At 36.4% G+C, this 27,542-nt stretch overlaps 4 protein-coding genes across 7 annotated transcripts; 2 read left to right on the top strand and 2 right to left on the bottom strand.

Moving 5' to 3' along the window:
- Positions 1-331: 331 nt before the first annotated feature.
- On the bottom strand, positions 332-6,049 carry LOC147288869 (glucose-6-phosphate 1-dehydrogenase, cytoplasmic isoform). 3 transcript variants are annotated; one of them, XM_086239033.1, is made up of 16 exons: positions 5,893-6,049; positions 5,224-5,471; positions 4,946-5,031; positions 4,651-4,717; positions 4,374-4,560; positions 4,028-4,185; positions 3,872-3,940; positions 3,696-3,754; positions 3,409-3,445; positions 2,974-3,045; positions 2,623-2,770; positions 2,333-2,428; positions 2,024-2,094; positions 1,261-1,376; positions 935-980; positions 332-844 (listed from the first exon to the last, which is right to left on the bottom strand). In XM_086239033.1, exons 2-16 carry the CDS (start codon positions 5,392-5,394, stop codon positions 677-679), a joined length of 1,551 nt encoding a protein of 516 aa, XP_086095159.1. In that variant the 5' UTR covers positions 5,395-5,471; positions 5,893-6,049; the 3' UTR covers positions 332-676. The 3 variants fall into 3 exon arrangements, 2 of the variants coding, with proteins under 2 accessions (XP_086095159.1, XP_086095160.1); XR_015121639.1 differs by having other exon boundaries at positions 741-844; positions 935-1,213; positions 1,302-1,376; XM_086239034.1 differs by lacking the exon at positions 5,893-6,049 and having other exon boundaries at positions 4,651-4,758; positions 4,946-5,113; positions 5,224-5,363.
- A 1,781-nt stretch (positions 6,050-7,830) lies between these two features.
- RAD5 (DNA/RNA helicase protein) lies at positions 7,831-15,748 on the top strand. 2 transcript variants are annotated; one of them, XM_086240012.1, is made up of 20 exons: positions 7,831-8,560; positions 8,712-8,845; positions 9,370-9,505; positions 9,625-9,678; positions 9,752-9,898; positions 9,987-10,138; positions 10,210-10,294; positions 10,389-10,661; positions 10,775-10,921; positions 11,032-11,187; positions 11,748-11,815; positions 12,381-12,503; positions 12,592-12,691; positions 12,797-12,909; positions 13,209-13,442; positions 13,576-13,776; positions 14,244-14,337; positions 14,438-14,509; positions 14,775-14,873; positions 15,262-15,748. In XM_086240012.1, exons 1-20 carry the CDS (start codon positions 8,021-8,023, stop codon positions 15,382-15,384), a joined length of 3,051 nt encoding a protein of 1,016 aa, XP_086096138.1. In that variant the 5' UTR covers positions 7,831-8,020; the 3' UTR covers positions 15,385-15,748. The 2 variants fall into 2 exon arrangements, with proteins under 2 accessions (XP_086096138.1, XP_086096137.1); XM_086240011.1 differs by having other exon boundaries at positions 13,164-13,442.
- Positions 15,749-16,247: 499 nt separating this feature from the next.
- On the bottom strand, positions 16,248-19,429 carry PUX1 (plant UBX domain-containing protein 1). The gene is made up of 7 exons (XM_086240514.1): positions 19,253-19,429; positions 18,201-18,297; positions 17,992-18,060; positions 17,635-17,702; positions 17,318-17,447; positions 17,136-17,240; positions 16,248-16,676 (listed from the first exon to the last, which is right to left on the bottom strand). The coding sequence occupies exons 1-7, from the start codon at positions 19,334-19,336 to the stop codon at positions 16,483-16,485; spliced, it is 747 nt and encodes a 248-aa protein (XP_086096640.1). The 5' UTR covers positions 19,337-19,429; the 3' UTR covers positions 16,248-16,482.
- A 1,715-nt stretch (positions 19,430-21,144) lies between these two features.
- Positions 21,145-26,756, top strand: AUG6 (HAUS augmin-like complex subunit). Its single transcript, XM_086240443.1, has 13 exons — positions 21,145-21,494; positions 21,652-21,708; positions 21,816-21,910; positions 22,337-22,487; positions 23,014-23,139; positions 23,276-23,432; positions 23,592-23,652; positions 23,736-24,057; positions 24,170-24,295; positions 24,433-24,594; positions 24,711-24,963; positions 25,115-25,585; positions 26,133-26,756. Exons 1-13 carry the CDS (start codon positions 21,279-21,281, stop codon positions 26,171-26,173), a joined length of 2,238 nt encoding a protein of 745 aa, XP_086096569.1. The 5' UTR covers positions 21,145-21,278; the 3' UTR covers positions 26,174-26,756.
- Positions 26,757-27,542: the final 786 nt, after the last annotated feature.

The raw sequence follows: 27,542 nt of genomic DNA, 5'->3' as shown, positions 1-27,542 counted from the left end.
CTATAACTAACAAGAAAACTGTCGCAATTAAAGCTTTGAGATTAGCCCAAGTGATAAAAGATGATTCTAAGGTTCTAACCAAGTGATGAAGCATTAAACTCTTAACGTAACCAAGAAAAAAAAATTATCGGTCGAGGTTAATTTAGTCCATTTAATTTAAAAGAAAAAAACTTGATTATTATGGTTAATAATAATATCTGAACGAGATATTTGACCACTTGGAAAAGTTAAAAGATAAACATTACTAATTGTGAATTGTGGCATAGACATTCTATCTACTATCTTGTGGACACTCCCTTATAAATATCTTATCTTCCCAGAAAATCCAAAATAAGTTAATCTCAAGCATAGTATTTAACTGATATTATCTCTTAATCTAAAATGTAAGTTGTGCATAAGAATATTATCATTATGATACTAACTTAGCATAAAGAAACCGCTAAGGTATCTTCCATTGATTAACATAAAAATTATATTTATATTACAATCAAAGAGCCTTGGAAACTTGAAGGGTAGGGGAAAGCCCGCAAGGTGATGTATTGTTTTACCACTCCAAATACACAACATACCGCACTCTTATTCTGGATGCACAGCTTTTATCAAGCTGTAAACACAACCATTTTATGGCACACTGTATAAGTGCAGGCCACAGCCGAAAGCTAAAAGGACAAGCATTCTACAAGGTCGGAGGGATCCATATATATCCATGTGTCTGTACATAACCAGCTTTTTCTAGCAGCGCATCGGCTTCTGCAGGACCCCGACTGCCTGGTTTGTATGGAAGTGGCTTCAGCTCACCATTGTCAATTCTGTGCAGAAGAGGTGTGAAGATTTCCCAGGCCGCCTGATGATTAAAACAATAAACTAGTCATTGTCAATTGGAAAATGGTTGCCTGATGGTTAACACAATAAATTTGTGTGCAAAGTTTGTTACCTTCAATTCATCTCTGCGTACAAAATGTTGTTGATCGCCTCTTATTCTGTCAAAAATTGCACTGTCATGATTAAAAATTAATGGACAGATAACATATTAACATTCAGTTCTTTGTATCCTTTGTATTATAGTTGCACCAGTCAGTTTCTTGCATCCCATGTATTGCAATTGCACCAGGTACAGATCATGTAATCCCTATTTTAACATTTACCAGCCCTTCAAGTTGAGTGGACCTCAATCTTTATATGTTCATTGGCTATAGCAAAAGCAGCATATGGGCTACAAAACAAAGACAGATTCTTAAAATAGGAAGGCAGTGGCCATACGTGTCAAGGATTAGACGTTCATAGGCCTCCGGGATTGTTACCCCTTGATAACGTTGCACATATGACAAGTCTAATTCACTTTGGACAGTTTGCATCTCCAGTCCAGGCTGCTTGACCTGCATAACAGACATTGAGGAAGTGAACATGATGAGGATAATGGACTCTCCAGTGTTTCTCTGTTTAATGGACATGACAAATAAAGCCTTGGTTTCTATTACTTGGATTTTCAGGACCTTATGAAGTATTCCAACAATAATGAGCAGGACTCGGACTATTTCAAAACTCTCAAAAGTGAATTAGTAATTTTAACTTCAGCAAAAAAAAAAAAAAGGAATTAGTAATTTATCAGGAAATCAACTAATTGTAGTGTATTATGGTGCCATATGAAATATTGTATCTCAAGCACTTCAGCACTTGGATCATTGTACTGAATTTTCCATTTTTACAAGAAATAGTGGGTCTCTCCAACTTGGCATACTTAAATGATCACTAAGAACTACAATAGGAAGATGATTTGAAAACAGGGGCATTTGGAGCTTTACATCAGTGAACCAGCAACCAAAACCAAGGACGTGCATGCATGTTTCTCAAAAGATGTCCTACAGATATTCGCAACTCAAATGTTATTAGCAGACTAACATACATGAAATATTAAAACAGGAAAGCTTTGCCTGGTTCTACTCCAAGTCTTCAACAAGTGCATAAGAAAGTTGGAGATATCAGCTCAAACAAACTATTATTACACTCCGAAGTCAACACATACCGTAAGTTTCATGTACATGGCTTCTGAAGGTTGCAAGCGTATTACAAACTCATTCCTCCCTTGCTTTTTACCTAAACAATGAGCTGATGGTCAACAACATATGAAATAGAACAACTAAAAACAACAATTTATGGAATTATATGGAAAGAAAATTCATCTTGGAACAATGAGCTATTGTGCTAATGGAAAGATGATGATAATTCCTCTTTATGATGCCAGGAGAAAAACTAAGCAAGAAAATGATAATATACAATTGAAGGAGATATATGTTCAAATTAAGTCGCTCGGATTTATAAAGGTCTGTCATACATTTGAATATGTCACCAGGAACATCCTTAAATTGAACTCTTATTTCTGCCTTCTTTGAATTTAATGCTTTCCCAGCCTTCAGTATAAAAGGAACACCTGACGAAAATGGTGTTGACGGTGAGAACAGAGAAAGACAATATTCTCCTTCGATAAATTCAATGCATAATAGAAATAGTTAAAAAAAACCATCATAATTTAGTATGCATCTCCAACATAAGACTCCTTCCCCAAATGGGAGGTTCAGAAATTAGTTCCAATGAAATGTAAATGAATTGTGAAAGTTATCATACCTTCCCATCTTTCATTGTGTATTCGCAGAACCACAGTTGAAAAGGTTGGAGTGTTAGAGTGGTCAGGAACAGTTGGATCATCCCTGTAGCCATCATATTGTCCAAGAACAACTTCCTCGTCTTGAATTGGAAGTACTGATTGAAGAACCTAAATTTTCACTCATTAATCGTCAAGTGATACAAAAAGGCATTTCTGAAACTTAGAGAGCACACATTATGAAAGAACATTAAGTGTCATTCAAAGGAACACATTTCAAATTGATTTTTTTTTTCTTCTATAAACCTATTAGTATAGTTGTCTGATCCCTTATGTTTATTATATCATCATAAATGAATCGAGGATGTACACACCTTTACTTTCTCGTCCCGGATATGTTCTGGTTTAAGGGAAATAGGCTTTTCCATGGCAACCAAGCAAAGAACCTGCAGTGGAAAATTGTATAAACAAATCAGGTGAAGGTTTAAATACCTTTTTCCTGGCATGGAGGTTCATTGTGAGGGGAGATTGGAAGATGATTCTCATGCATACAGGTTATAGAAAATTTGGAGATGTTGCCACAACACACAAGCTCCACCAAGTTTATATAAGTTCTTACCACATGTTACATGCATTGCTAGTTCTTAGAACAGAAGAAAACTACAACTCTGAAACAAGTGAACTAATTGATATTCAGAGTGATTTGGAAATATTGATCATTCGAAAAATAAAGGGATAAGGATAACCATATAGAGATGGCATTGCTAAAGACATTAAAATCTACTCCAAACTTAATATCAAGATCTTACCTGCAATAGATGATTTTGAATGATGTCGCGGATAATTCTGCCCAAAAAAAAAAATGATTAATCAATGCATCCTAATTATATTTCACGGATATAAAACCAGATACATTGACAAACAGATTTTTTCCCCAAAATCAGTGGGAAACATTGATTCTAGTAACATAAATTGAAAATTTAAGATAATTGAAAAATAAATAACATTTATAATTTTATAGAGAACGAAAGCATTATTTTTCACTTAAGATACTGCTCAAAGAACAAATTGAGACAATAGCATTGATGAAGCATACCCATATTCATCAAAATATCCACCTCGACCATCAATTCCAAAATCCTCCCTGAACACAATCTGCCAAATAAAAAGAATTAAAAGTTAAGAGATTAAATTTACTGCAAGTACCACCTGTACTGTACATTGTCGATATTACTGACACTCAATAACCAGCACTGAAGGAAGGATTCTCACCTGTACATTGGCAATGTTGTCTCGGTTCCAAAGGGGCAAAAAGAATCGATTTGCAAAACGAAGTACCAACTGTAAATTTACATAAGAATAAAATATAAGCAGATTTCAATAGTATTATTAACCAGAAAAAAGTATATACAGACATTAGAACATTACCAAATTCTGCACCAATTCCTTTCCCAAATAGTGATCAATACGGTAAATTTGTGATTCATCAAACAACTCTCCAACCTGGGTACTGAGTTGCTCTGCAGATTCCAAATCCTTGCCAAAAGGCTTCTCAACAACAATACGAGTCCATCCACCAAGATCAGCTGAAATGATTATAATCAGACATTTATAAAGATTAATATTAACCTGTCTTTAATCTACAAGTTTATTGGGGAACCATTTAATGCCAACATGTATGATTGCTTGACTCATGTACAGAAAGAAGGTTAATAACAACTATCTACGTTAATACAGCATTTTCAATACCTAATTAGACTTGGAAAAAGCTTACATTTATTCATGCAACAACGGCTGATCATCCTGCTGACAGATGGATATACTGATGGAGGAAGAGCAAGATAAAAGAGCCTGCGAGATAATCCCTCAGCACTATTTTTTGAGACTTCATTCTCCGATATTTCCTTATCAAGCAGCTGAAAACCCTCTTCAGTGTCGTAAGAACCACTTACATATTTGATCTGCAAAAAAAATTATCAAGAAATTGAATATCTTTACATGAATGGAATTGAATAAATGGAGTCATACAAAATGTTGCACAAGGCACTAACCAGTTGCAAAAAATTGGTTACATCTTCCAAGTGCTTGGGTGAAGCTCCTTTGTCACGCACAAGATATCTGCAGTTATTATCAACCATCAATACCTATCATTTGCTATACTAATAGCCAAGAAAAGAGGAGAACAAAGAAAAATGAACCAAACATCGGTTAAAGTGAGCAAAAACGAATTTCCCTGCAATGTACAAGTTATCAAATGTTTTAGGAAACTTAACCATTTTCACTGAAATGAATTATCATACTTGGGAAAAGGAAATTACTGGGAAAACCGTAGGCAAAAAAACTCACCCACGCATGCGGTTTCTTAGCTCATCATCAGAAATCTTGGTCCTTGCATAGCCGAAAATGTGAACTTCATTTGGCTGTAGAAATCCCTAAAGAAAAACCCACCCAAAAGCAAAGTCACTACTCCAGTGCATGGTTCCACAGCATATTCTACACAATCCTTAATAAGCACTAAGGATTCTCGATCACATTTAAGAATGAGTACTAGGGGTTGTTACAGTTTATATATGTCCATGATCAATAGTATTTAAAAACGGCAGTAGAAGAAGTTAAAGAGAAACCTGCTGAAAAAGGTTGAATAGTGCTGGAAATGTCTTCTTCTTGGCAAGATCACCAGAAGCGCCGAGCACGATAATTGAGAGTGACCCATTTTCAAGCACATTCTCAACCTCTCTAAAGGACTCACTTCTAAGACCATCTCTTTTCTCCATGTGCCAGCTTCCTGATCCCATTTTCTAAGCTGTACAAGCAGCTCAAAGCTATTTCACAAAGCTAAATCTTCGTTTGATCAGAGGCAGCAACTTGTGATCTGATTCAAAGCAAGCAAAGTCAATGAGGCAATCAGTCAATCACTGTTCCAAAACACTGACGAGATTCGCATTTAATTGCAATAACAGAGCATCGAATATTGAGCTCATAATATTGGAAAGAGTAATCTTCACTCTACCCTAATATACCAGTAATCTTGTGTAATCAATTTACTTCCCTCGCTTTTGTCGGGACCCAAAAATTATTATTTAAAAAAATTTAAATCCAAATTCGCAGCAACGAGCTTTAAACAACCGAATTACTCGTTTCAGAAAATAGATGAGATTGAAAACATAAATCAAAATTGAAATAAATGACCTAAGCTATCGAAAGCAAATCGATCAAAATTGAGCAAACGCTTGAAACAATGGCAATTCGAATTCCGATGAGCATAGCAACTAAGAAAGTAAACAAGTACGAACCAGATTAAACAGAGCAGATCGAATTCGCCGCTGTGAATGAGAAGTAGAAGAAGTAGATAGTAGGTTGAGAAGTGGGGAGTGGCGTTGAATTGTAAGTGGAAAATAAGTTGAGGTTGGTGGAGGTTAGCGTTTCTTTTTAAAATAGTTTCTTGCAACCCATACTCTAATGACTCTATTAGTCTATTGGTTCTCACCGGCCGCCTAACTTGACAGGAAGCTGGTCTTGATACTCTGATTTCATTGTGTACGTCAGCTCCCACCTATATTTCCGCGTATTTCTATTTTCCCCCCTTCCTTTTTTAATCCATTACTTTTTCTAATTCTGATTTAATTATCTAAAGGCCTACTAATGGAATGTTGAATGTGTAGGGTTTACTTGCAGTCATAAATAACTTTGAAACCAATTCAGATTTTAAAAGAGTTTTGAGATTTTATGGATTTTATTGACTTTCATATAATCCATTAAAATCCAAGAAAGAAATGCTGAAATTTTTATAGTCTTTTTTATTTGAATAAAATCTATTCAAATTTATCTAAATCTATTACTTAATAAAATTCACGAGTTTTTCAAAACATTTAGATTTTATGAAATTTTTTAAAACTCTTAATTAATAACATATAGATTCTTATTAAATATTTAAAAATCTAAATTGAAAACACCCACATTTATATAGATTTTTAATATCTATTAAAATCTCAATTAATAACAACCTCGAAGTTTTTAGAAAAGCATCTTAAAACTTGATATATATTTAATTCAAATATTAATCAGTAAGTATCACAATATGACTTATACATACACATTTATATAACACCCTAACATTTGGTAGTGCTAAAAGATGTGACAAATTTAGCACTATAAATAATAACTTGGTCAAAATTTATCATTGATAAGACCTTCAATCTCAAAAGGAGAAAACAATGATATGGGAAAAAGGCCAAAAATGGCATGAATCGACATATAGAATGACTCAAATTATGGCATGTTTGACCTTTTTGAACATTTATTAGTTATCATATACAAATATAATATAATAAGAGTACAAATATGTACAAACATGATATAATAATTGGTACATATATAATATAAGAATTTGCAAACTGAAATGTGTACAAATAAGATTTAATAATGGTATAAATATGATATAAAATGAGTATAAAATAGAATGTCTAAAAGTAACAATATATTATGAGAATTTTACAAATACGATATAAGAAAAGATACAAATATAATATGAGAATTGCACCGATATGATATAAGATTTGTATAAATATGATATAAGACAGTACAAATGTGACATGTGGTAAAATAATTGTACAAATATGATATAAAGAAGGTACAAATATGATATTAGATATAAGGAAGGGATAAATATGATAGAAAAATGGTTACAAATATAATAAAAGGAAGGTACAAAATTAAAATACAAAAAACAAATGCACTACAAACTGTAAGCTCTAAATATACACTGAAAAAATGACCATTAACTTGCCGGAAGTGCATACACATATCCAAAGATTGTTAAGAAAAATTGGAAATTATTATTCTAGAGAGAGATTCGAAGTGGAGATAGAAATATCATTAAAATTAAAACACAAGTTACTTGGTGAAAAAAAAAAAAAAAAAAAAAAAGAAAGAAGAAGAAAGAGAGAAGAAATTATTAGGCTGATTACTAACCACGGACACCAATACCCACGGCCCCACCCCTCACAGAAAAGAAAATACATTTTTTATTTTTTTGGCCTCGAAAAGAAAATACATCAACTCATCGCAATTCCATAATCTTTAACATGCGACCCCCCACATGCAAACACATAAAAGATGACGGAAGAAGTGTCACGTGCGCGTCACATAAGCATCCTACCCGCGCAATTCATATATTGCCGCCCCCGCCATTTCTCCAGTCTTAACACTCACTCGCGCCTTTTTTTTTTTTGTTTCAGGTGCACAAACTAAACCTCTGCTACCTTGCACCGCCGCGCATCTTAGCACCGAAGGTTTTGCAAACCTCCGACATCTCTCTAACCCCAATTTCACACCCAGGGTCTCACAGTCCATCCCACTCCGCCACTTCAATTCACACACACGTGGAATTAGGGTTAGGGTTTTTGTTTCAAAGTTTTCGTGATGGGGAACAAGGTTACGGACGAACTGTTATCCACCGTCCGGTCAATCGTCGACTCCGAATACTCGGACATGGACATAATCAGAGCCCTACACATGGCCAACAACGACGCCACCGCCGCCATCAACATAATCTTCGACACCCCCAATTTCAAAGTCAAGGAAAGATCAGTTTGTCCAAATAATCCCAAACTCTCGAGCTCCGAGGTCGCGAGTTCGAAGCGAAATGGTGGTCAGAACGGTAATTGCTCTTCTGGGACCGAAGGAAATGGTGGTAATTGTCCTAGTAATTCAGGTGATGAAGTTGTTGAAGACGTGGCTCGGTGCGAGAGCTTGGTCGGGAGCGAGTGGTGGTTTGTGGGTTGCGGTGAAGTGGCGGGCTTGTCAACGTGTAAAGGAAGGAAGATCAAGCCTGGAGACGAAGTGGGTTTCACATTTCCTATAAAGATTTCACCGTCTCCTGGCAAGGTCTTCGGGAGGGGGCGTCAAGCGACGGCCGCTTGTTCAGAGATTGTGAGGTTCTCAACGACAGATTCAGGAGAGGTAATTTTTTTTCTTTTGGGAATTGGGAATGTGATTTAATTGGTTAGTTATATAGAATTTGATTTGATTTGATATATATATATATATATTTTTTTTTTATTAGAAATGTAGACTTCGATTTGTTGTGTTTGAGCTAATGGATTTTTGGTAGATTGGTCGAATACCCAAGGAATGGGCTCGTTGTCTATTGCCACTTGTGAGGGATAAGAAGGTTAGAATTGAGGGGCATTGTAAATCTGCTCCTGATGTGTTGAGCATTATGGACACCATTATTTTGTCAATAAGGTATGCTCTTTGGTGAATAACTACACTTTTCAATAATTTATTAGCTATATTTTTTAAGGTGAAAGGGGCAACCTATCTTATTTATATTACGAACTGGGGTGAGATAGACAATGGGTAGCTTGCTTCCAGACTGATAGGATAGGCTCCGGGATGGGATAGAAGCAAGTTGCCAGAAGCTTTCAGTAACTTGGTTCCATGCCGGCCCAGCTGCGAGGAATCAAGAGATCTTTGCCGATGCTGACTTGGATCTTTGGTTCCGAAATAAGGTGGCCAGAGGTGACGGGCTGTCGCTGTCGAAGTTTAGCTCTCTATCAGCTAGCAGTAAGCTTGGCTACAGGGAAGCGCTTGCCAAGGGTGAAGGAAAGGGCCTTCACTACTTGATTCCCATTTGAGAAATTAGTGACAGTTTTGAAGTAAAATTTGCATAGAAATCACTTCTAGGACTCTTCCATGATTTGTGTTAGTTGAGCAATACACATGGTTGATGGATTTGAATTTTTTTTTTTTTTTTGTGTGTGGTTTAGTGTGTATATCAATAGTTCTATGTTTTGGAAGCAAAGCCAGACCTCTCTTAAGGCAGCCAGTAATTCCACAGAGGAAACAGTGGTTCCTCCTCTCCCAACATTGTTCCGGTTGCTAGGCCTAACTCCTTTCAAGAAGGTGATAAATTTGAATATGACATGTGAATGGTTTTATGGAAATTATGAATATGGCCTTGCTGTAAACTTGTTTTTTTGGTTCAGAAGTGGTGATGTTGCCACTGCTTTATTTTTTAATAGGCAGAATTCACTCCCGGGGACTTGTACACGAGAAAACGCCCTTTGGACCCAAAGGTATTGAAATAGTGCTATTATCATATCCAATTATGTTCTCAATGGATTTCAGTTCATAATTTTACCTGAGCAGGACAGTTCTGGGCCTTGTGCCTCAATGTTACATGCCAATAAGCATAAAAATCCTTCTAGAAATGGAGATGAAGTTGAAGATGAGGAGTCCATTTCAGATGCTGACCTAGATAACATTGTTGGTGTTGGAGACAGCTCTGAGTTAGAGGTATTGTGATATACATATGCATCTTATACATTTATGGAGATTGCTCCTGCATGGAGCTGCAAATCACTTTGGAAGTGTTGTATTTCAGGAAATGGATCCCCCGGGTACACTTCAGTGTGAACTTCGTCCATACCAAAAACAGGCTCTTAATTGGATGGTTCAACTAGAAAAGGGACTATGCATGGATGAGGGAGCGATGACTCTTCACCCTTGTTGGGAGGCATATCGTCTTGCAGACAAGTATGTTGGGTCGTTTACCTTTTACCATAGTACTTGATGATTTGATATTCATGGGGATGTTTTCTATATAGGAGGGACTGTGTTATCTATTTGAATGCATTTTCTGGTAATGCAACAACAGAATTTCCTAGCACACTACAAATGGCCAGAGGAGGAGTATGTTTCAACTTGGCTCAGTCCTTAGTTAAATATTTTGTCAAACATTATTATTAAGTTTGTTAATCGTATTTCCTCTATCATGCATTTGAAGATTCTGGCTGATGCTATGGGCCTGGGGAAGACCATTATGACCATTGGGCTCCTCCTTGCCCATTCAGGAAAAGATGGATCATCAGGCAGTCAACCCACAAGCCGGTCCTCCAGTGAAGTTATTGAAGCCAGCGACATTTCAGACCACTCATCAAACCTCCCAAAGAAGGTCACAAAATTTTCAGGATTTGATAAGTTGATGAAGCAAAAAAACACGGTTACAGATGGTGGCAGTTTGATTATATGTCCTATGACTCTTCTAGGCCAGTGGAAGGTAGTTATTGTCATTTTGATGAATGTTGATTGTAGGACTGCTTACTCTTGCTTTGAAAGTTGGTACTTCCACTACATTTGAGAGTTATTCTGAACATTTGAGTGTGTTGTCAGACAGAGATTGAAACTCATGTGCAACCTGGGTCTTTATCAGTATACGTTCATTATGGACAAAGTAGACCAAAGGATGCAAACCTTTTAGCTCAAAGTGATGTTGTAATCACTACATATGGAGTGTTAGCCTCAGAATTTTCTGCAGAGGTAATCTAAACAACTCCAATTTGTATATTCTGTATTTCTCTACAGAAGATGAATTTGTGCATCTCTTCTTTCTTTCTGTTTTCTTTTCCTCACTTTCTTCCTGCATCTAGAATGCTAAGGATAATGGGGGACTTTACTCGGTTAGTTGGTTTAGAGTGGTTCTTGATGAGGCGCATACCATAAAATCCTCTAAAAGCCAAATTTCTATTGCTGCGTCTGCTTTAGTTGCTGGTCGCCGATGGTGTCTTACTGGCACCCCCATACAGGTAAAGTATTTTTTATGTATTTATGCAAAGACATGTTGTAGTTCTAGAAAGTTCTTCCTTTTGTGGAGAAGCAAATCCTCTATAATTTTTATGTTTCTCCTCTGAAGCAAAGGAGTAGTCTCTCCAAAAGTTCTTGATGTCCTCTAGAGGAGGCTATTTAGTTTTTCTTGTGAGCAAGATGAGGCTTGATCCGCTGATATATCCCTAATGGGAATGTGAATTTTTCAATCAGAAACATTTTCCATGTTATTATATTGCAGGATATAGTGATGGAATATTTATGTGATAACTATGTGTAGCACTTGATGTTAGACATTTTCTGGGGACAAGAATCTCAGTTTCTGAGACTGATATGCCTTTCAATATTTCCAGGCACTGATGATATGGATTTTGGTTAAGTTCTTTCTCTGATCTTGATAGAATATTGAAGTATTGAACCCTGATCTTTGAGTGTTGCTATCTGTATGACTGAATATTTTAATCTTTGAGATTGGAAATTTGTTAATTTTTGGAGGTTCATTCCGTGTTATGTTTCCTGACATTTAATTTTGTTGCCATAGAACAATCTGGAGGACATTTACAGTCTTCTCCGGTTTTTGAGGGTAGAACCTTGGGGAAGCTGGGCATGGTAAGTTCTATTTTCCTTTTCACATGGAACATGGTGTTTTCTCTTAATTGGTTTTGTCTTTTCTTATTAAACCATTTTTTAGATTTTTTTTTTTCACAGTATAAATTTGTTAGGCTTTAATATGACGGGATTTGGTATGGGGTTTAAACGATCTACTTAGACTTGTTCTTTAGTTCAAACATTATTACATGCTGTCGAGAAGGAATTTTGATCCTTCATCATCGTCGTCATGAAATAGTCTTCTGACCTACCAGAATATGTAGAAATGTTTTTCTATGGTTTGCAAAAGAAAAGTTGCTTTTTAATAGGAAAACTGGTGCAAACTGGGACTTATAGATGAATTGTATTTGGACAATCTTAAATACGGTCTGTGTTCGCTTTCTTAAAATTCAATCTCTGCCTGCATGCTTGCACCTCTTTCTTGAAAATTGTATTTCATGTCACAGATACTTGTCTTGAATGTGAGTTGTGTGTAAATTGTATGTGTAGGCCAATTGTGCTTTATATCTGATTCTCGCCCCAGAAGTTGAGGTAGCTGAATTTATGTCCTTTCTATATAATCCAGGTGGAATAAACTCATCCAAAAACCTTTTGAGGAGGGTGATGAGAGAGGATTAAAGTTGGTTCAGGCCATCTTAAAGCCGATCATGTTGAGGAGAACCAAGTTTAGCACAGATCGTGAAGGCAGGTCAGTTACTGGCTCAGGACATGTCATTCATTTCAAATTTTTTCCTTTTCTTTTTTCTTGGGCTCCTAAGGTTTACTGTTCGTTGCAGACCAATTTTAGTCCTTCCACCAGCTGATATTCAGGTGATTTATTGTGAGCTCTCAGAAGATGAAAAAGACTTTTATGAGGCCCTCTTTAAAAGATCAAAGGTATATTCTTATTTCCACGATTGCATTTTGTGTATTTCTCTTAATCTCTTGTATCTTTTAATGCATTTATAATTAGTAATTATCATGTTTGTTTAAACTTTTCAGGTAAAGTTTGATCAATTTGTTGAGCAAGGACGGGTTCTTCATAATTATGCATCCATATTGGAGTTACTTTTACGTCTACGCCAATGCTGCGATCATCCGTTTCTTGTGATGAGGTGTGTGCTTTAACTCTCTTTTTTTATTTCATCCCTCCCCCCTCCCCCCTCCCCCCTAGTATTTCAGTTTGCATAGCCAATGATTCTTTGTATGCCTTTATTCCTTTTCCTTTTAAATTGATGAAGTAGTCTAGCCAGATATGATTTTCCTTCAAATTTTTGTTAAATGAAGAGATTAATGTTATCCATGAGTTTTAATGAATAAAGATGTAGAGGGCATTTGACTAACCTTTAGGTTGCTTTTATAAACTCAGTCGAAGTGATACACAAGAATTTACTGATCTGAATAAGCTAGCTAGGCATTTCCTTAAAGGCAACCAGAATTCTGCGGACGGGGGAGCCAAAGATCTGCCTTCACGGGCTTATGTTCAAGAAGTTGTTGAAGAAATGCGTAAGGGGGAACAGGGAGAGTGTCCAATATGTCTTGAAGCATTTGAAGATGCAGTGTTAACACCTTGTGCTCACCGCTTATGCCGTGAATGTCTCTTGGCAAGCTGGCAAAATTCAACTTCTGGTTTATGTCCTGTTTGTAGGTATATTCAAGTAATGTCTTAGGTCTTAGTGTTCAGTTGGATTTACATTTTGATTTCCAAGGTTTACTTTCTTTTCTTCTTATACTGAAATCTATTATGATAGTATTAGAGTTTAACAGTTTTGCCGTTACAGGAAGAGCATCAATAGGCAAGATCTTATTACAGCACCGACTGAGAGTCGATTCCAGGTTGATATTGAGAAAAACTGGGTGGAGTCATCCAAAGTTGTTGTTCTTTTGCGTGAACTTGAATCTCTTCGTATGTCAGGCTCGAAGAGCATTGTTTTCAGCCAGTGGACAGCCTTTCTGGACCTCTTGCAAATCCCTCTTTCTCGGTAAAAAACATCAGATGTTTAAAATTTTTGAAGAAATGTATTGGTTGTACAAGTGCATGACTATGTTGAAGATTAATATACCTTTTATAGAAACTAGCTTGGATCACAAGCAGGCCCTGTATAATCTGGTTTCACTATTCAATGGATTTAGTTTACCTCTTTATTTATTAGACTTTATGAAACTGGATGGTCCTAACACGATGAATTATGATGTCTGGATGATATACATAAAATTGTTATATTTCGGCATTATGGATGATAAAGGAGGTAAATTCTTTGTGTGTATTGTTCTTTATGCTGGGTGTGTTTTGGTCTTGTCATGTTGTGCTATGAAAATACTGATGATGTTATGAAGCAAGAAATATCATCACTCTTTCCATCATATGCTGTTTGTGTTTGGGTTATATTAAACTTGGTAATTTGTTGATTGAGAGTGTAGATTGATTTCTTTTTCATTTCCTGAGCAGGAGTAACATTCCATTTCTTCGCCTAGATGGGACTCTGAATCAACAGCAACGTGAAAAAGTTTTAAAACAGTTCTCAGAAGATAGTGACATCCTGGTTGGTATATTCTACTTTCTTTGTTTTTGTACTTGGGGTGTGGTCTTTCATTCTCGTAGACAGTTTGGATGTAACCATTGGAGTTTGGTTGTTTAATCAGGTGTTGCTAATGTCACTGAAGGCTGGAGGAGTTGGAATAAATCTGACAGCAGCATCCAATGCCTTTGTCTTGGTATGCATAAGATTGAGATTTTCAAGTTAAAATTATGATAGGGTGTCACCTAGCTTCATAAGAATGGGAAAAAAGCATTGTTTCTTCTAATTTCATATTTTTAAGCAGTCACCTGTAGTATTGGGATTCTGACTCAATGAGTTTATAGTAAATTTGATTTGTTTTCCTGGGGAGTTGAGAGTCCACTTCTAGATAATGTAAGGTTGTGGTGACTAGATGATCAGTTTGAATGGTATCAGTTATGCATTATTATTCATGTTTGTAGGATCCATGGTGGAACCCAGCTGTAGAGGAACAAGCTGTCATGCGTATTCATCGCATTGGGCAAACAAAAAGGGTGATGATCAGACGGTTTATCATGAAGGTCCTTTCTTCTCTGACACTTTTTTTTTAAATAAATATTTTTTTACTTTATAATGGAGACTAGGTGTGGCTCTTACTGTTGGGATTTTTTTTCCTCTGTCATTGTCACAATGAAACAAGCAGTAAACCTTGGAATGAGACTGAGTGGTTGTAATTATTGTCTTAAATAGGAACTATAAATACGATTTAGAATGTATTCAATCATCATGGATTCTTTTGCTGCTTTTTTTTTAAAAAAAATTAGTTAGTACTAGGATAATTGTGCTTTGAAAAGTTTCATGCTGGAAAGTGGAAGCTTTGGAGATATGTATGCCATGAACTAAATGATCACCAATGAATGAAACATTGGCCCTCTGGTGTGACAATTTTTTAATTTCCTTGGATGGCAGGGAACGGTTGAGGAAAGAATGGAAGCAGTGCAAGCCCGTAAACAGCGGATGATTTCTGGTGCCTTGACTGACCAAGAAGTTCGAACGGCTCGCATAGAGGAACTAAAGATGCTTTTTACTTGAAAACATTGGATAAAATATGACTGTACATTTATGTCACCTATTGGAATGGGTTTCAGCATTAGGAGCTCCTCATTTGAAAGTGTATGAACCCAGAAAAATGAGATGCTTCTCCGGAGGTGCTGGACTTTGAGGCTGTTCGTAATTAAGCTAACAAGCTTTAAATTCTTGGTGAGGCAAATCAGAGGGCTGGTCAGAGCTTGGCCTATCCAGGGGTCCTTATTTTTGCCATCCATTTCTAGTAAGGCGGATTTGTTTACAGGAATCTTTTCTACGTGTTCCATAGGATAGGAAGTATGAGTGTATGACTATGACATGCTGAAGATGGAAGGCTAACAGCACGTCCAAATGTAATTTTGTTTCTATTGTCAGGGTTGCCATACTGCCATGTATGTAACTAATATTATTTTAAATCCATCATATATTTTTTCTATCCCAGGGAAACTTTTGATCTATCCTATAGTAATTGAAAATGTTGATTTTTTTCCTCAAAAAATTTAATACAACTCACATGATCCAAGTGTTTATTCAATCTATATATTATTCTTTGCACATGTACTTGCATGCGCTTGTTAAATAGTCTTTAAAACGACATTATTGAAAAATAACAAAATTTTCTTTTAGTTTTTTCTTTATATTTTGGGCTTGTAACACAGTTCAGTTGACGATACAACACTGCACTACTAATCCAACTTCATAAAGAGCGAATGAAATTACCATACCAAACAGTAGAACTTGTCCACGCTATTTCTTATTTTCAGAAGTTATTATTGCTGACCCTGTGATTTCTAGTTCTAAGGAAGTTAACAGGAGAAAATAGATACTTAGCAATTATTTGAAATATGAACTAAAATGAAAAGGCAAAAGAAAAAACACCACCTGCTGTGGCATTCCATATATTGTTAACATTCGTACATTCTACTAGAAAATATAAACAAGCTTAGCCAAAAGTCATCTCTTAATTAAATATCTGAGGGCAAGTTACAGCCATCAAATAACTGTTACAATCAGCACAATCTTAGAGATGGGGCACCCATCAATTCGCAGAACATCAGATGATAAATAGAGAGTACACCTGCGGAGTTGGTCATGTGATTCATGTTACAGTTTCAGCCACTTTGGCTTAACAGGTTTTTTCTCTGCAGACTTGTTCTCTTGGACAACAGGGGGTGGTGCTACAGCTTCCGGTGCAGACTGAACAGGCTCTGCATGCTCATTGATGATTTTCAAACCTTTCAAAGACATGATCTCTTCCCGAAGGAAGGGACCTGACTTGGCATCTGCAGTTTCATCACCTGGATGTGTCATAAAGATTGATAATTAATCATTTGGCATTAGCCATTGCTATTCGCAATCATAAGAAATATATTGTTACATCAGTGAAAGCAAGACGGTGGCACTCCTCCCACTCCCCCAACACACTCACTTCCCTCTAGAGAGATAAGAAAATTAGTCAACATCCCCACTTCTTGTATAGTACTTGTATACTAAATGTGTATGAATACCAGAGAGAGTGAGTCAATTATGGCATTAACAAGCTAACAACAGCAATATTAAATCTAATACAAGCACAGACAAAATCCTCAAGTGAAACAGTTTTCAGATAAGAAAATCTGATTCCTCAGCAGTCACTGGGATTCAGAAAAAGCAAAGGTCAGGTTAGAACATAAAGTTCAAAACAGTCTTACAAAGAAACTAGGATTCAACAGTAAATATTTAATTTTAAATTATGGCACTGAAAAGCATGTGCTAACCTTTTGGTAGATCATATGAAAAATATACAATTGCACCAGGAGCAAAGCCAGCTGAGTAAAAATCCTGTGACATATCTTTTATCTGCTTCTTAGGAGGAGTAGTATCTGCATAAGTAAAAGTTAGACTCTACTGCATAATCATATATATGAGAAAATCAAAATTTTGATTCATAATTGCATACACAAGTAGAAAGGTAATTCTGGTTGAGCAACCACTTTCAAGAGGAGGTCAACCAAGCTCTGAACTGTTTCTGATGGATGAAAGGTGGCCTCCAATGTGTGATTATCAGGAAATCGAACCCTGATCACAGCCTGCATGCATGAGCAGATGAACTTAACAAATGGGTAAGACAATTATACGACTAAGTAAGATTTGAAATAGGCTATGCATCCATTGATAATGTAATGGAGTTGATCATATCAACAAAAACTAGAAACAATCACTACAAGGAGATAAAAAAAAAAAAAAAAAGTTTATAAAAAAGGGTCTAGCAACCACCTTTGTTATCCTTGACCTGCGGGCTGCCTGTTCTGCCTCTCTGATCTTTCGTGTTTTTAGGGACTTATCTGTTCATATTGCATTAATAAAATATAATAAGTATAATTTTTTTATGCATATGCAAAAATGCATGTATCTGTATATGCCTATGAATGTGTAAAAAAACCCCAATGGTTTATTAAGTTTCTTTATAATTGGATGCATGGAAAGACTTCCAACTTCCAAAAAGTAAGAAGAATGTGTTTCCCATTACATATATAATTGCTAGCAAAATATATAACTTCAAGACCTGCCACATGGAAAAGCTTTTATTTTTCACCAGAATTTTTAAGATGAAACGGTTTTTATCAAAATTACCTTCTTTTTTGGTATTCAAAATACGATAATAATCTTCTGCAGTGAACTCATAAAAATCTTCCGTCTCCTCTGCCAAACAAAACGACAAAAAGAAAAATTCTATCAGGTATCTCAATGAACTTGTTTTGACAGATATTCTAAGATATGAAAACTATAAGTTGAATGTTTCGGCCTAGGGTAGCGGGCATAGAAGATGAATTGCTTCGTACCAGCATTGGACTCTTCATTTTGCGAAGAAGAAAGTGCTGACGTTTCAAAAACACGAATTTCTCTCCCAAACTTTTCCTTTGCTGCTGTGAGCTTGGCCTGAATTCACCCCCACAAAACAAAAAGGCAAAAGAAAATGTTATATCACAAACACCAGATATAGCAGGTACTGTCTAACAGTGAAATTTGAGTGGTCTCAATTCCAAAATTGGTACTTTGTATTTTCACCCAACACACATATGACAGAATGAAAAAGCAGTGATTTGCACCCAGGAACAGGTACATACTAACAAAATTATTGATAAAGCCCAAACTTTTAAGTTTTAACGCACCAAAGAAACAAAATTTTTATAATATGCACTTCTGGTTTTGTATTTATAGTACTCTCCCAAGGACTGACTTCATTGAAGAGTTGAAGTAGAAGGCCCTTGGGTTAGCCCAAGTGGTGAGGGTGGGTGGGGTAAGGGTTAGGATTAGATTAGGTCCAGGGTTCAATTCCCTCCAATGTAACCAAAAAAAAGAAGTAGAAGCACCAAAGGAAGCAATTGCTTACAATTGAAAGGGAAACCGACAAAGACAGTGAAACTGTATTTAGACTCAGAAAATACTAACCTCCTCCATAAAGACAATGGATTTACTAAATTCAAGTTATCCATTCCTAGAGATTATAACACTATTCAACTGTTCACCTCTTTAGTCTTTTGATGAGAAGTATTTATTGCAACAATTAGGAAAAAATACCAAAATTTAGAGACAAACTACATAGTGCATAAACAGAACAAAAACAAGTCCATTACTTTGCTAGCACATTACCTCCAAGATAAGATTATACAGAATCTTGTACTAGCAACAAAGAAAAGAAAAACGAGGGTAATGGCACTAGACCCACAACTTAGAAGTAAGCAACCATCACTAATCAACAATTAACACCCAAATAAGCCATTATATACAAAACCCAGATCGACCCAGTAGCAAAACCAATACAAAGACTGAAATCAAGAAGATATAGCATATACATAAAGGTGATTGAAAGGCAGGGAGTTGGGTAAAGGACCTTAGCTTCTTCAGCCTCCATGTGATCAATGTTGGTGAGCCTCCTTCTTTTCAAGAATAAAGGAGAATAAGCATCAACGATCATCAGCGACACCAAGAAATTCAAGAAGCAAAGAAGAAACAGAGGGAATCCGATATATAACTATAGATTCGCCGCTTGCTATGTGACTTGTATATAGATATAAACAGAGCTTCTTCGGACTGCTATTCCTTTCCTCTCTGTCCCCTTCTAATTCCACGAGTTTGCACGTGTAAAAGTTACCGATTTACATTTACGGCTGTATTATTTACTGTGTTGTTATGAAAAGGTAATGGGCCGGGCAATAGTCCTTTTTCTCAGGCTGCTAGTTAAGCATCTTGTGGGCTAAAGCCCAACAATTATGTTGGGCTATATTTGAGTGCCCGTTTATTTTTATGTGGGCTCGTAGTGAAAAAGCAATGAAATAAAGATATGAGATTAATTATGAACAAAAAGCTTTGGAATGAATCACTACACAGTGCACACCACCGTGGTCTGTCGCTCACCAAACCTTTCTTTTGTCATATAAATACCTTTATGTTTACTCATTGCTTTGTCTTTAATGAAGCCATCTCTTATTTAGTGATATGTTAGCAACTTAGCACCCACGCTAAGCAAAACTGCAATCAAGTCCAAGTCACAGTCACTGCCAAGTGCCAAAGCATCATATATCGTGTACTGTTATTGACTAAGCTCCTTTTATTTCACTTTATGTCAACCTCTCCTTTAAATAGTAAGGTACCTAGAGGTGATGTTAGACAATTAATGCAAAAAAAAAGGAGTTAACAATATATATTAAACTAACAATCACAAATAATATATGTGAAAATAATAAATCAATCAAAGTTTTGGTTATAACTTATAAGAGTTACATATTTTAATCTTATCATCTTTATTTTTTATTTTTTTGTTGATTTGCAATGAGTAAGATGAAATATAATTATATTTTTTTCTTTCTCTTTCCCACTTATTGGGCAAGGTGAAATTCTATATAAAAGAGGTGTGAGCATGATATGCATAATTGGCCTATTGTATAACAGCTTTTGATACCTAATTACCTAGTGGGTTACTGGGTTGTTTAACTAGCACAACTTGAACAAGTTCAATCTAAATCGGTAAATCCATCAATATCTAATCCAAAAATGTAATCTTGTACGGACAGTTTAGAGGAGCATTGATTGACACTTATAAAACTATATACTTTTCTTCACAAAAAAAAAAAGAAAAATATTTTTTTTGGGCTCTTGTTAATATCATGAGTCAGAGTATGGCATTACGGATTCACCATCCATTAACCCAGTTGTAGAATTATTTTTTTTGGTCGGAGTTGAAGAATTATTTCGGTCATTAACTTTTCTTCGATATAATGTCGTTTCTTTTGATCTTACACCTTACCATCGATTTTGCAATTAATACATATAACATGCATGCAATATATTTGTTGAAATTATTAACCAAAATAAGGTCAAGAATTATTTTAATATTTTTCCTGGGTCAGAGGTAACATAATAAACAATGGGCCGGCGGAGCATGAAATCATTCTCACCAAGCCACCAGATGACGACACCTAACGATTTCAAGTTGGCCGGCAAAACAGTTTCACTAGCGCACGTTAGCATCACCCCCTTCTCCAACCTTTAAAATACTTCAACCGGCTACGTGACGCCCTTTATCGTCCTTCCGGGCCCATCATCAACAGCATAAAACACAAAGCCCCTCCAAAAAAGACTTAAAAATAAAAATTGAATTTTCAAAACGAAGGCCCTACACATTTTCTATATTAAAAAGGAACCCCAATTTATTCAAATTGGGACGCATTTTCAATTTTTCAATATCCGAAAACTTCCTAAGGGACCTGCATTTCAAAAACATTCCGATCAAAACAAAAGCAAAAAATTAAATCAAACAAAAAAAAAGAAAGAAAAAAACCCGAACCGGAATCAGAGGGAAGGAGAAAGCGAAAACGGAGGAGTAATCGAGAGAGAGAGAGGGTTTTGTGAGGTCGGTGATGACTATGGACAGAGAGAAAGAGAGAGAGATAGAGCTAGAGAGTGCAATGTACACTAACTGTTTGCTATTAGGGTTGGATCCGGCCATTATCGGACTCGGAGGCTCCAATGGCAGTCCTAGGGTCGGATTCTTCCGCCACTCGAACCCTAAACTCGGCGAACAGCTCCTCTACTTCATTCTCTCTTCTCTCAGAGGCCCAATTCAATCAGCCAAGGTACAATCTCGATTTCCTTTCCACTATGCTCAATCTATATTTACACCTCTACATACACATATATTTTAATTCAATTTCTGTGCATATGTGTGTTTGACATCTTCGTTTTATCGTCATTTGCTCTGTTTTCGTGTCCCTAACGTTTGAGATCTTTCAGGATTTCGATAAGGTATGGCCAATCTTCGATTCCGCGCAATCCCGGGATTTTCGTAAGGTAAAATTCGTTGATTCCATTTTTCCTTGTTGCTGCTGTTTTTGATTGTTCCTTACTCAATTCTGCATTGGACTGAGATTAATTTTTGGTGGAATTTTGATTTCTAGGTCGTGCAAGGGATTATTAGTGAGCTCGAATCGCAAGGGGCTCTTCCTAGGAGCAATTCGAGGGTTTCATCACTGGCTACATGTTGCGGACCAAGGTTGGTTGCTGATGCTTCTCCTTTTATTGTTTTTAAGCTGGAATTGGGATTGATTGGTACGAAATTTGACAACAATCTAAAATTCATATATAGCGGTGTTTGCTTTCTTAGTTTGACTGTGGTTTGTAGTTTTTTTGAGCTCACTTGCCCAGTCCTTTTGCATTTAATTGAAAAATGATTGCGAAATTAATGTCAGGAAAATGTGGTCATATGTAAGAATGAACTTCTTTTTCCCTCAATCAGCCAATTGATGATCTTGGAATTAGCGCTTTCCATTTAAATAATATTGAAGTTCCTCTCTGTTAAAAGGATGGTATTTTACTTGTGCACACTCATAGTTCTCAATTTTATGGGTTTTTTGTGGCCATAGATTTGGGTCTTTATGATGGTCAATAGTGGTTCATAAGGTTCATGTGTTGACTGCAGGTTTGTAGAACTTCTGTGGCAACTATCTTTGCATGCTTTGCGAGAGGTTCATAGGCGAACATTCGCAGCTGATGTAACTTCTAACCCACTTCCTGCATCATTGACGGATGTAGCATTTTCACACGCAGCTACTTTACTTCCTGTCACAAAGGTAGTCTTGACCTACCCGTAAAATATCTAAGCATGCATAATTTCTATTACTGATGACATTTTGAAATTGTGGTTCCTGAATTATTCATATGTTCACTTGTGGACATCTTCATGTTGGTTTGACATCTAACATACGATGAAGGTCTTCACATGCATAAATTTTAATTTTTCTCTTTCGGTAAAATCTTAATTGAGTTTTTCAGGGTTTAGCAATGTACCTTGTTCTGTGGATTTTTCTTCTCTGGATATATATATATATATATATGTACTTATTTAGAAAGATGATATATGGTTGAACTTGGTAGTTTTAGTATCATGTTGCATCTGGGCAATAACCCATGTGGAATACTCCATTCTCTTGAATGTTGTGTAATTCTATAATGGTGAAAAGCACACTCTAAAAGTGGCCTAGACTGTATAATTTTGGCTTCCCTAGCTTACTCTTCCTCTGCTTAAATATTCTCTAATGTAAGTTCCGAGCTGCTTGACCTTCAATAGCTGTGATTTGAGCTTATTATCTTAAACAGGGTAGAATAGCGCTCGAACGAAGGAGGTTTCTTAAGAATGCGGAAACAGCAGTACAGAGACAGGCCATGTGGTCAAATTTGGCTCATGAAATGACTGCAGAGTTTCGTGGTCTTTGTGCTGAAGAGGTATAGGGGTAACAATTCACATTCTGACGAGCAACTTATTGTAGTAGAAGCTTATTTGCATTTTTAGAATTTTGAAATTCACATACAGCTTTACTATTTGTATTCTTATGCGTCTCTCTTTGAAACATGAATCCAGGCTTATTTGCAGCAAGAGCTGGAAAAATTGCATGACCTTAGGAACAAAGTGAAGTTGGAAGGGGAACATTGGGATGACCTTGTATCTAGTTCGAGTCAGAATTCCCATTTAGTATCAAAGGCTACTCGTTTGTGGGAGTCGATATTAGCCCGCAAAAGTAAGTACAAAGGATCATGGTTGCTTTCTAAATCTCTTATGTTATATGTATTATCAAATTTGTCATGTGATCACCCTTTATTTATTTATTTAGTTATTTAAAATCTGATTAGATTTGCACTCAGTTTGATAAGTTCAATAAAATCGTCATTTTGTATAGGTCAACATGAAGTTCTTGCTTCAGGCCCTATTGAGGATTTAATAGCTCACCGGGAGCATAGGTAATCTACCATAAAATATCATTTTTGAATTCACTGAAAGGCCATTCACCAATTTACTTTTGCATGCATAATTTTTGTTCTAGGTACCGTATCTCTGGATCTTCTTTGCTTGCAGCTATGGATCAGAGTTCTCAGGTTCCTTATGAAGATGGCTTATCCATCCAGTCTGGTAATTTTAGTCCAACACATGTGGACCACAAAGAAAAGAGTGATCGATCATATGCCAATGTGAATAGAGAGAAGATGAAGAGCAATTTAGATTCATCCCATTCACAAGGAAATGATGAAACACTTCATCGAGCAGATGAAAGAAGCGGAAGAGTCCAGCCAACTGTTGACGTGGCAGAAATTATCAGGCGTTGGACACATGCTTTACAGCGTATTCATAAACAGTCACTTCATATGGTATGCTATTTTGTATTATGTTTATGATATTGTTTGATAAAGATTTATTATGCTGGCTTGTTTTCATCACCTTTTAGTTATTAAAGTTGTGTTATGCAATGGTAATTTATAGGCAAAAGCTAATGAGGGAGAGGGTCCAGAAATTTTAAGAAGTGCACATGATGGCAGTTCAAGTGGTCATGCTGAGTCTTTAGCTGCAACTCTGGCTGAACATCAGCAACACTTGGTTAGCTTTCAGGTAATGCTTATGCTTTAGTAAAAGTACTAGTTAGGGCTAAAGTGCTTCAAGCTTCCTAGTTTCAACTTCATGTGGAACAAATTCGTCACTGACATATGTGGCATTCTGTGTGTGAACACATCCACACTGACATACAGGTTCTCATTAACCAACTGAAGGAAGTTGCTCCAGCAATACAAAATTCAATATCAGAGTGTACAGAGAAAGTAGATAGCATTTCCTCCAGTCTGCCTCCAATGACCAAACTTCCTGGTCGGTCGACCTCGCCTATTCAAGCACAGAGTAGTGGAAGGACATTAGTAATATGTTCACCTTTTTCATGCAAAACTTGTACCTACTAAATTTTGTCTAGCCTTGAATTATTGCAGTATAGATGTGATTTACTTGTCTTTTTTTTTTATTTGGAATAATTCAGGAAAGCAGCACTGATGATGTGGCTGAGGTGGCTTCAAAGTTGTCTAACTTTCAGCTCGAAAAGGTGTCAGCCAGTCCTCCTGCTTTAAAGCTCCCACAGTTATTTTCCTTGACTCCTAATTCTTCTGGGAAAGGAACAAGTATGCATAAGCGCCATGCTTCAGCTGTTCAAACAAACCAAATAGAAAATTTTTCAGAAAGGAAATCTGTGGAGCAGCCACTATCAAATAATCACATAGATAATCTACCACAAGGTCTGCTGTGTGTGCCTTGCTCTTCATATTCTCATTACATGTATAAGTGTGTTGGCTTGCTTAAGGCATTTCATTTTATATGTGGATTCTGAATTGATGTTTAAACAGATCTGTTGTAGAGGATTTTGATTTTCAGTTTCGTGTTATGCAGATAGTGATAATTACTATGTCCAGAATCTAAAGAGATCTGTTAGAGAAGCTGCTCTGTCACGGCATTCCTTAAATTCCAAAACATCACGAGGCAGCCATTCTGATGAAAGCTCTGAGCATTTCTTTTTACCTCTTTCATCATCTGGGGTTTCTCATCTGGGTCCAGAATCTAAAGGGGTTTCCTTAAGGAGTAAAAGGTTTCCATCTCAGACAGATGCTTCCTTGCTTGAAAATCGTGCTCCTGATGGTCATGTGGAGAGCCAGCACGCTGAATTATCTGATGTGTTGAACAGATTAGATTCACTTCATGATTATGACCAAGTAAATGGGTTTCTTTCGGTTACTGGTTCAGACTCTGCTGTTTCTGATGCACGAAGATCATTTTATGACTTTGAGGAAGCTCAGGAGCAGTTCTCACCTCCTTTTCTAATTGATTCATCATTGTTGGAAGATTCTTATGAGGACTTACTTGGTATGTTGCTTTGGCCTCTAACATTCCAGTTATAGGCTTTATATGTACAGGTCGTTTTCAGTAAGTGACTACATTGAATGCCTTCATAATTCTGAGTATAGGGTCCATTTCTGCTGGTTCAGGCACTAGGTTTTCTAGCTTATGAGATTTGTTTATATCACAAACACAAACACACATGCACGCACACACACACAATTACTTGTTTAGTTTCCTGTGGGAACATCATCCACTAAGTTCAAATCACATGTGGATAATGATTTAGTTGAAAACTAACCCTGTGTGTCATAGTTGGGCTCCATTTGTTTTTAGTAGAAATTGATAAGAGAGATCGAAATATATTCACATCATTATGGCCTTCCCTTTTCCATTCTCTCTCTCTCTCTCTCTCTCTCTCTCTCTCTCTCTCATGTCACTTATCATTTTCCGTTGTTATTAATAAATCAATGCTATGTGGTAGAGCTCTACTGTTGTCTAGCTTAGTTTAAGCTGTAATTGTCTTATTTTTCATATTTTCTTCCCATTGAGAGATTATTCGGATCTTTTGCAGCACCACTTTCAGAAACTGAAACAGCCTTAATGGAGCACTGAATGGAATTTTGAGCTACCTGACTTTTTGGTTAAGGAGATATTTGGCCACTTTGATGGTTTTGTTTCCATTTCTCGGAACACTTTCCACTTTCCCATATAATTGTTGCATGGCATGCTTGTATGATATCTTTGATGTTCTGTACATTTTCGCTCTTCAACTCAGCATAGTTTGTTCGATTGGAGGGAACTATGAACCAACTAGCCGTTCTGTTGTACATCTTTGACAAATGCTCGGTACCCAAGATGATTGTATCATGTTGAAACTCCTTCCCGGATCTTATAAGCCTAAGAAATCCACAGCTCCATCCAGATTTATGCTGAAGAAAATTTCCTGGAGTGTTTTTGTCCTCTGATGTTAACTTAAGAAGAAAACTACCACATCTGACTGATGTGTAAGTTAAGAATGTGGTGAATCTACCACGTGCAATTCTTAGCCCGATGGTGTGCAGCGATACTTCTTTCTTTGAGAGTATCATGTTTAAGTTGACTGCCAAGATTGATTGTTGGTCCGATTAATATGTATCTGATTAATCTGACATAAATGTATGTTGCTGAACAATAGAAATGAGAAATTGTTGTTGAACTGTAGAATTACTTTTTTTTTTTTTTTTTGCTTTTATAATTATTCTTTTAGTAGAGTATATTTCCCTTCAAATTCCGGAATTGTGACTCTGTGAGTAAATTTTCTTGTTTGATGAAGCAAATGATGATTACACAAAAGTTTGTCTTTTCTGTCTTCTCTTTAGCCTTTTATGTGTCATTTCAATTTCTACTTGTGGAGGAAATTGGTTGCCTGTTTGACTGGGTGGAAGTCAATTCCTGAAGTGTGAACCCAGGTGAGACAAAACGGAAAAAACGAAAACGTATGAATTATGATAGCGAGGTTGTATTATATTCCCAAAACGACACCGTCTCCTAGCCTTTAATTGATTTGGGCTCTACTTTTGAGCCCAATACCAGCTCATTAAAGATAAAGTAAGCTTGGACCTCTGGCCTCGGTTACTGTGAGTCTGTGACATCTCTCACTCTGCTTCCTAAATGCTAAGTGCTAACGTTAATGGTTAATATGAGTATTTATTTACAATATAAGTATTCGTTGTTTATACTTTATACTTTATATTATATTCGAAAAGACCATTTCAACCTTTTCCTTTCCCCTTCAAAGACTTTGTCCAGCTGCCAACGTAGATTGGAAGGTTAGTTTGGTCAAATAGAATCTCTCGGACGCTCGTCATCTGGAGTCATGGAGTGAATCAAAATCCAAAATGAGGAACAGTTTTTAGGTTGAAATTGAAATTCTTGAGGAAGTTAAAAGTTTTTTTTTTTTTTGGCCAGGGAGGAAGTTAAAGTTTAAACCAAGAGTTCAAAA

The sequence above is a fragment of the Dryas octopetala genome, chromosome 4 (genome assembly GCF_963921425.1).
Source record: "Dryas octopetala chromosome 4, drDryOcto1.1, whole genome shotgun sequence".
Lineage (NCBI taxonomy): Eukaryota > Viridiplantae > Streptophyta > Magnoliopsida > Rosales > Rosaceae > Dryas > Dryas octopetala.
Note: the sequence above shows the minus strand (reverse complement) of the source record. Positions and strands in the feature narration are given on the sequence as shown.

What these genes read in the sequence shown, in the direction of transcription:
- AUG6 (XM_086240443.1), top strand. Translation starts at nt 21,279, where the DNA reads ATGACTATGGACAGAGAGAAAGAGAGAGAGATAGAGCTAGAGAGTGCA. An exon ending in GCCCAATTCAATCAGCCAAG is followed by an intron (nt 21,495 to 21,651) that starts GTACAATCTCGA and finishes GAGATCTTTCAG; the next exon opens with GATTTCGATAAGGTATGGCC. An exon ending in GTCGATATTAGCCCGCAAAA is followed by an intron (nt 23,433 to 23,591) that starts GTAAGTACAAAG and finishes CATTTTGTATAG; the next exon opens with GTCAACATGAAGTTCTTGCT.
- PUX1 (XM_086240514.1), bottom strand. Translation starts at nt 19,336, where the DNA reads ATGATCGTTGATGCTTATTCTCCTTTATTCTTGAAAAGAAGGAGGCTC. An exon ending in TGGAGGCTGAAGAAGCTAAG is followed by an intron (nt 18,298 to 19,252) that starts GTCCTTTACCCA and finishes GGGTGAATTCAG; the next exon opens with GCCAAGCTCACAGCAGCAAA. An exon ending in GCAGGTCAAGGATAACAAAG is followed by an intron (nt 17,448 to 17,634) that starts GTGGTTGCTAGA and finishes TCATGCATGCAG; the next exon opens with GCTGTGATCAGGGTTCGATT.
- LOC147288869 (XM_086239033.1), bottom strand. Translation starts at nt 5,394, where the DNA reads ATGGGATCAGGAAGCTGGCACATGGAGAAAAGAGATGGTCTTAGAAGT. An exon ending in TCCGGGACGAGAAAGTAAAG is followed by an intron (nt 2,771 to 2,973) that starts GTGTGTACATCC and finishes GTGAAAATTTAG; the next exon opens with GTTCTTCAATCAGTACTTCC. An exon ending in GAACGTCTAATCCTTGACAC is followed by an intron (nt 981 to 1,260) that starts GTATGGCCACTG and finishes AATTTTTGACAG; the next exon opens with AATAAGAGGCGATCAACAAC.
- RAD5 (XM_086240011.1), top strand. Translation starts at nt 8,021, where the DNA reads ATGGGGAACAAGGTTACGGACGAACTGTTATCCACCGTCCGGTCAATC. An exon ending in CCTCAGAATTTTCTGCAGAG is followed by an intron (nt 10,922 to 11,031) that starts GTAATCTAAACA and finishes TCCTGCATCTAG; the next exon opens with AATGCTAAGGATAATGGGGG. An exon ending in TTACTGGCACCCCCATACAG is followed by an intron (nt 11,188 to 11,747) that starts GTAAAGTATTTT and finishes TTGTTGCCATAG; the next exon opens with AACAATCTGGAGGACATTTA.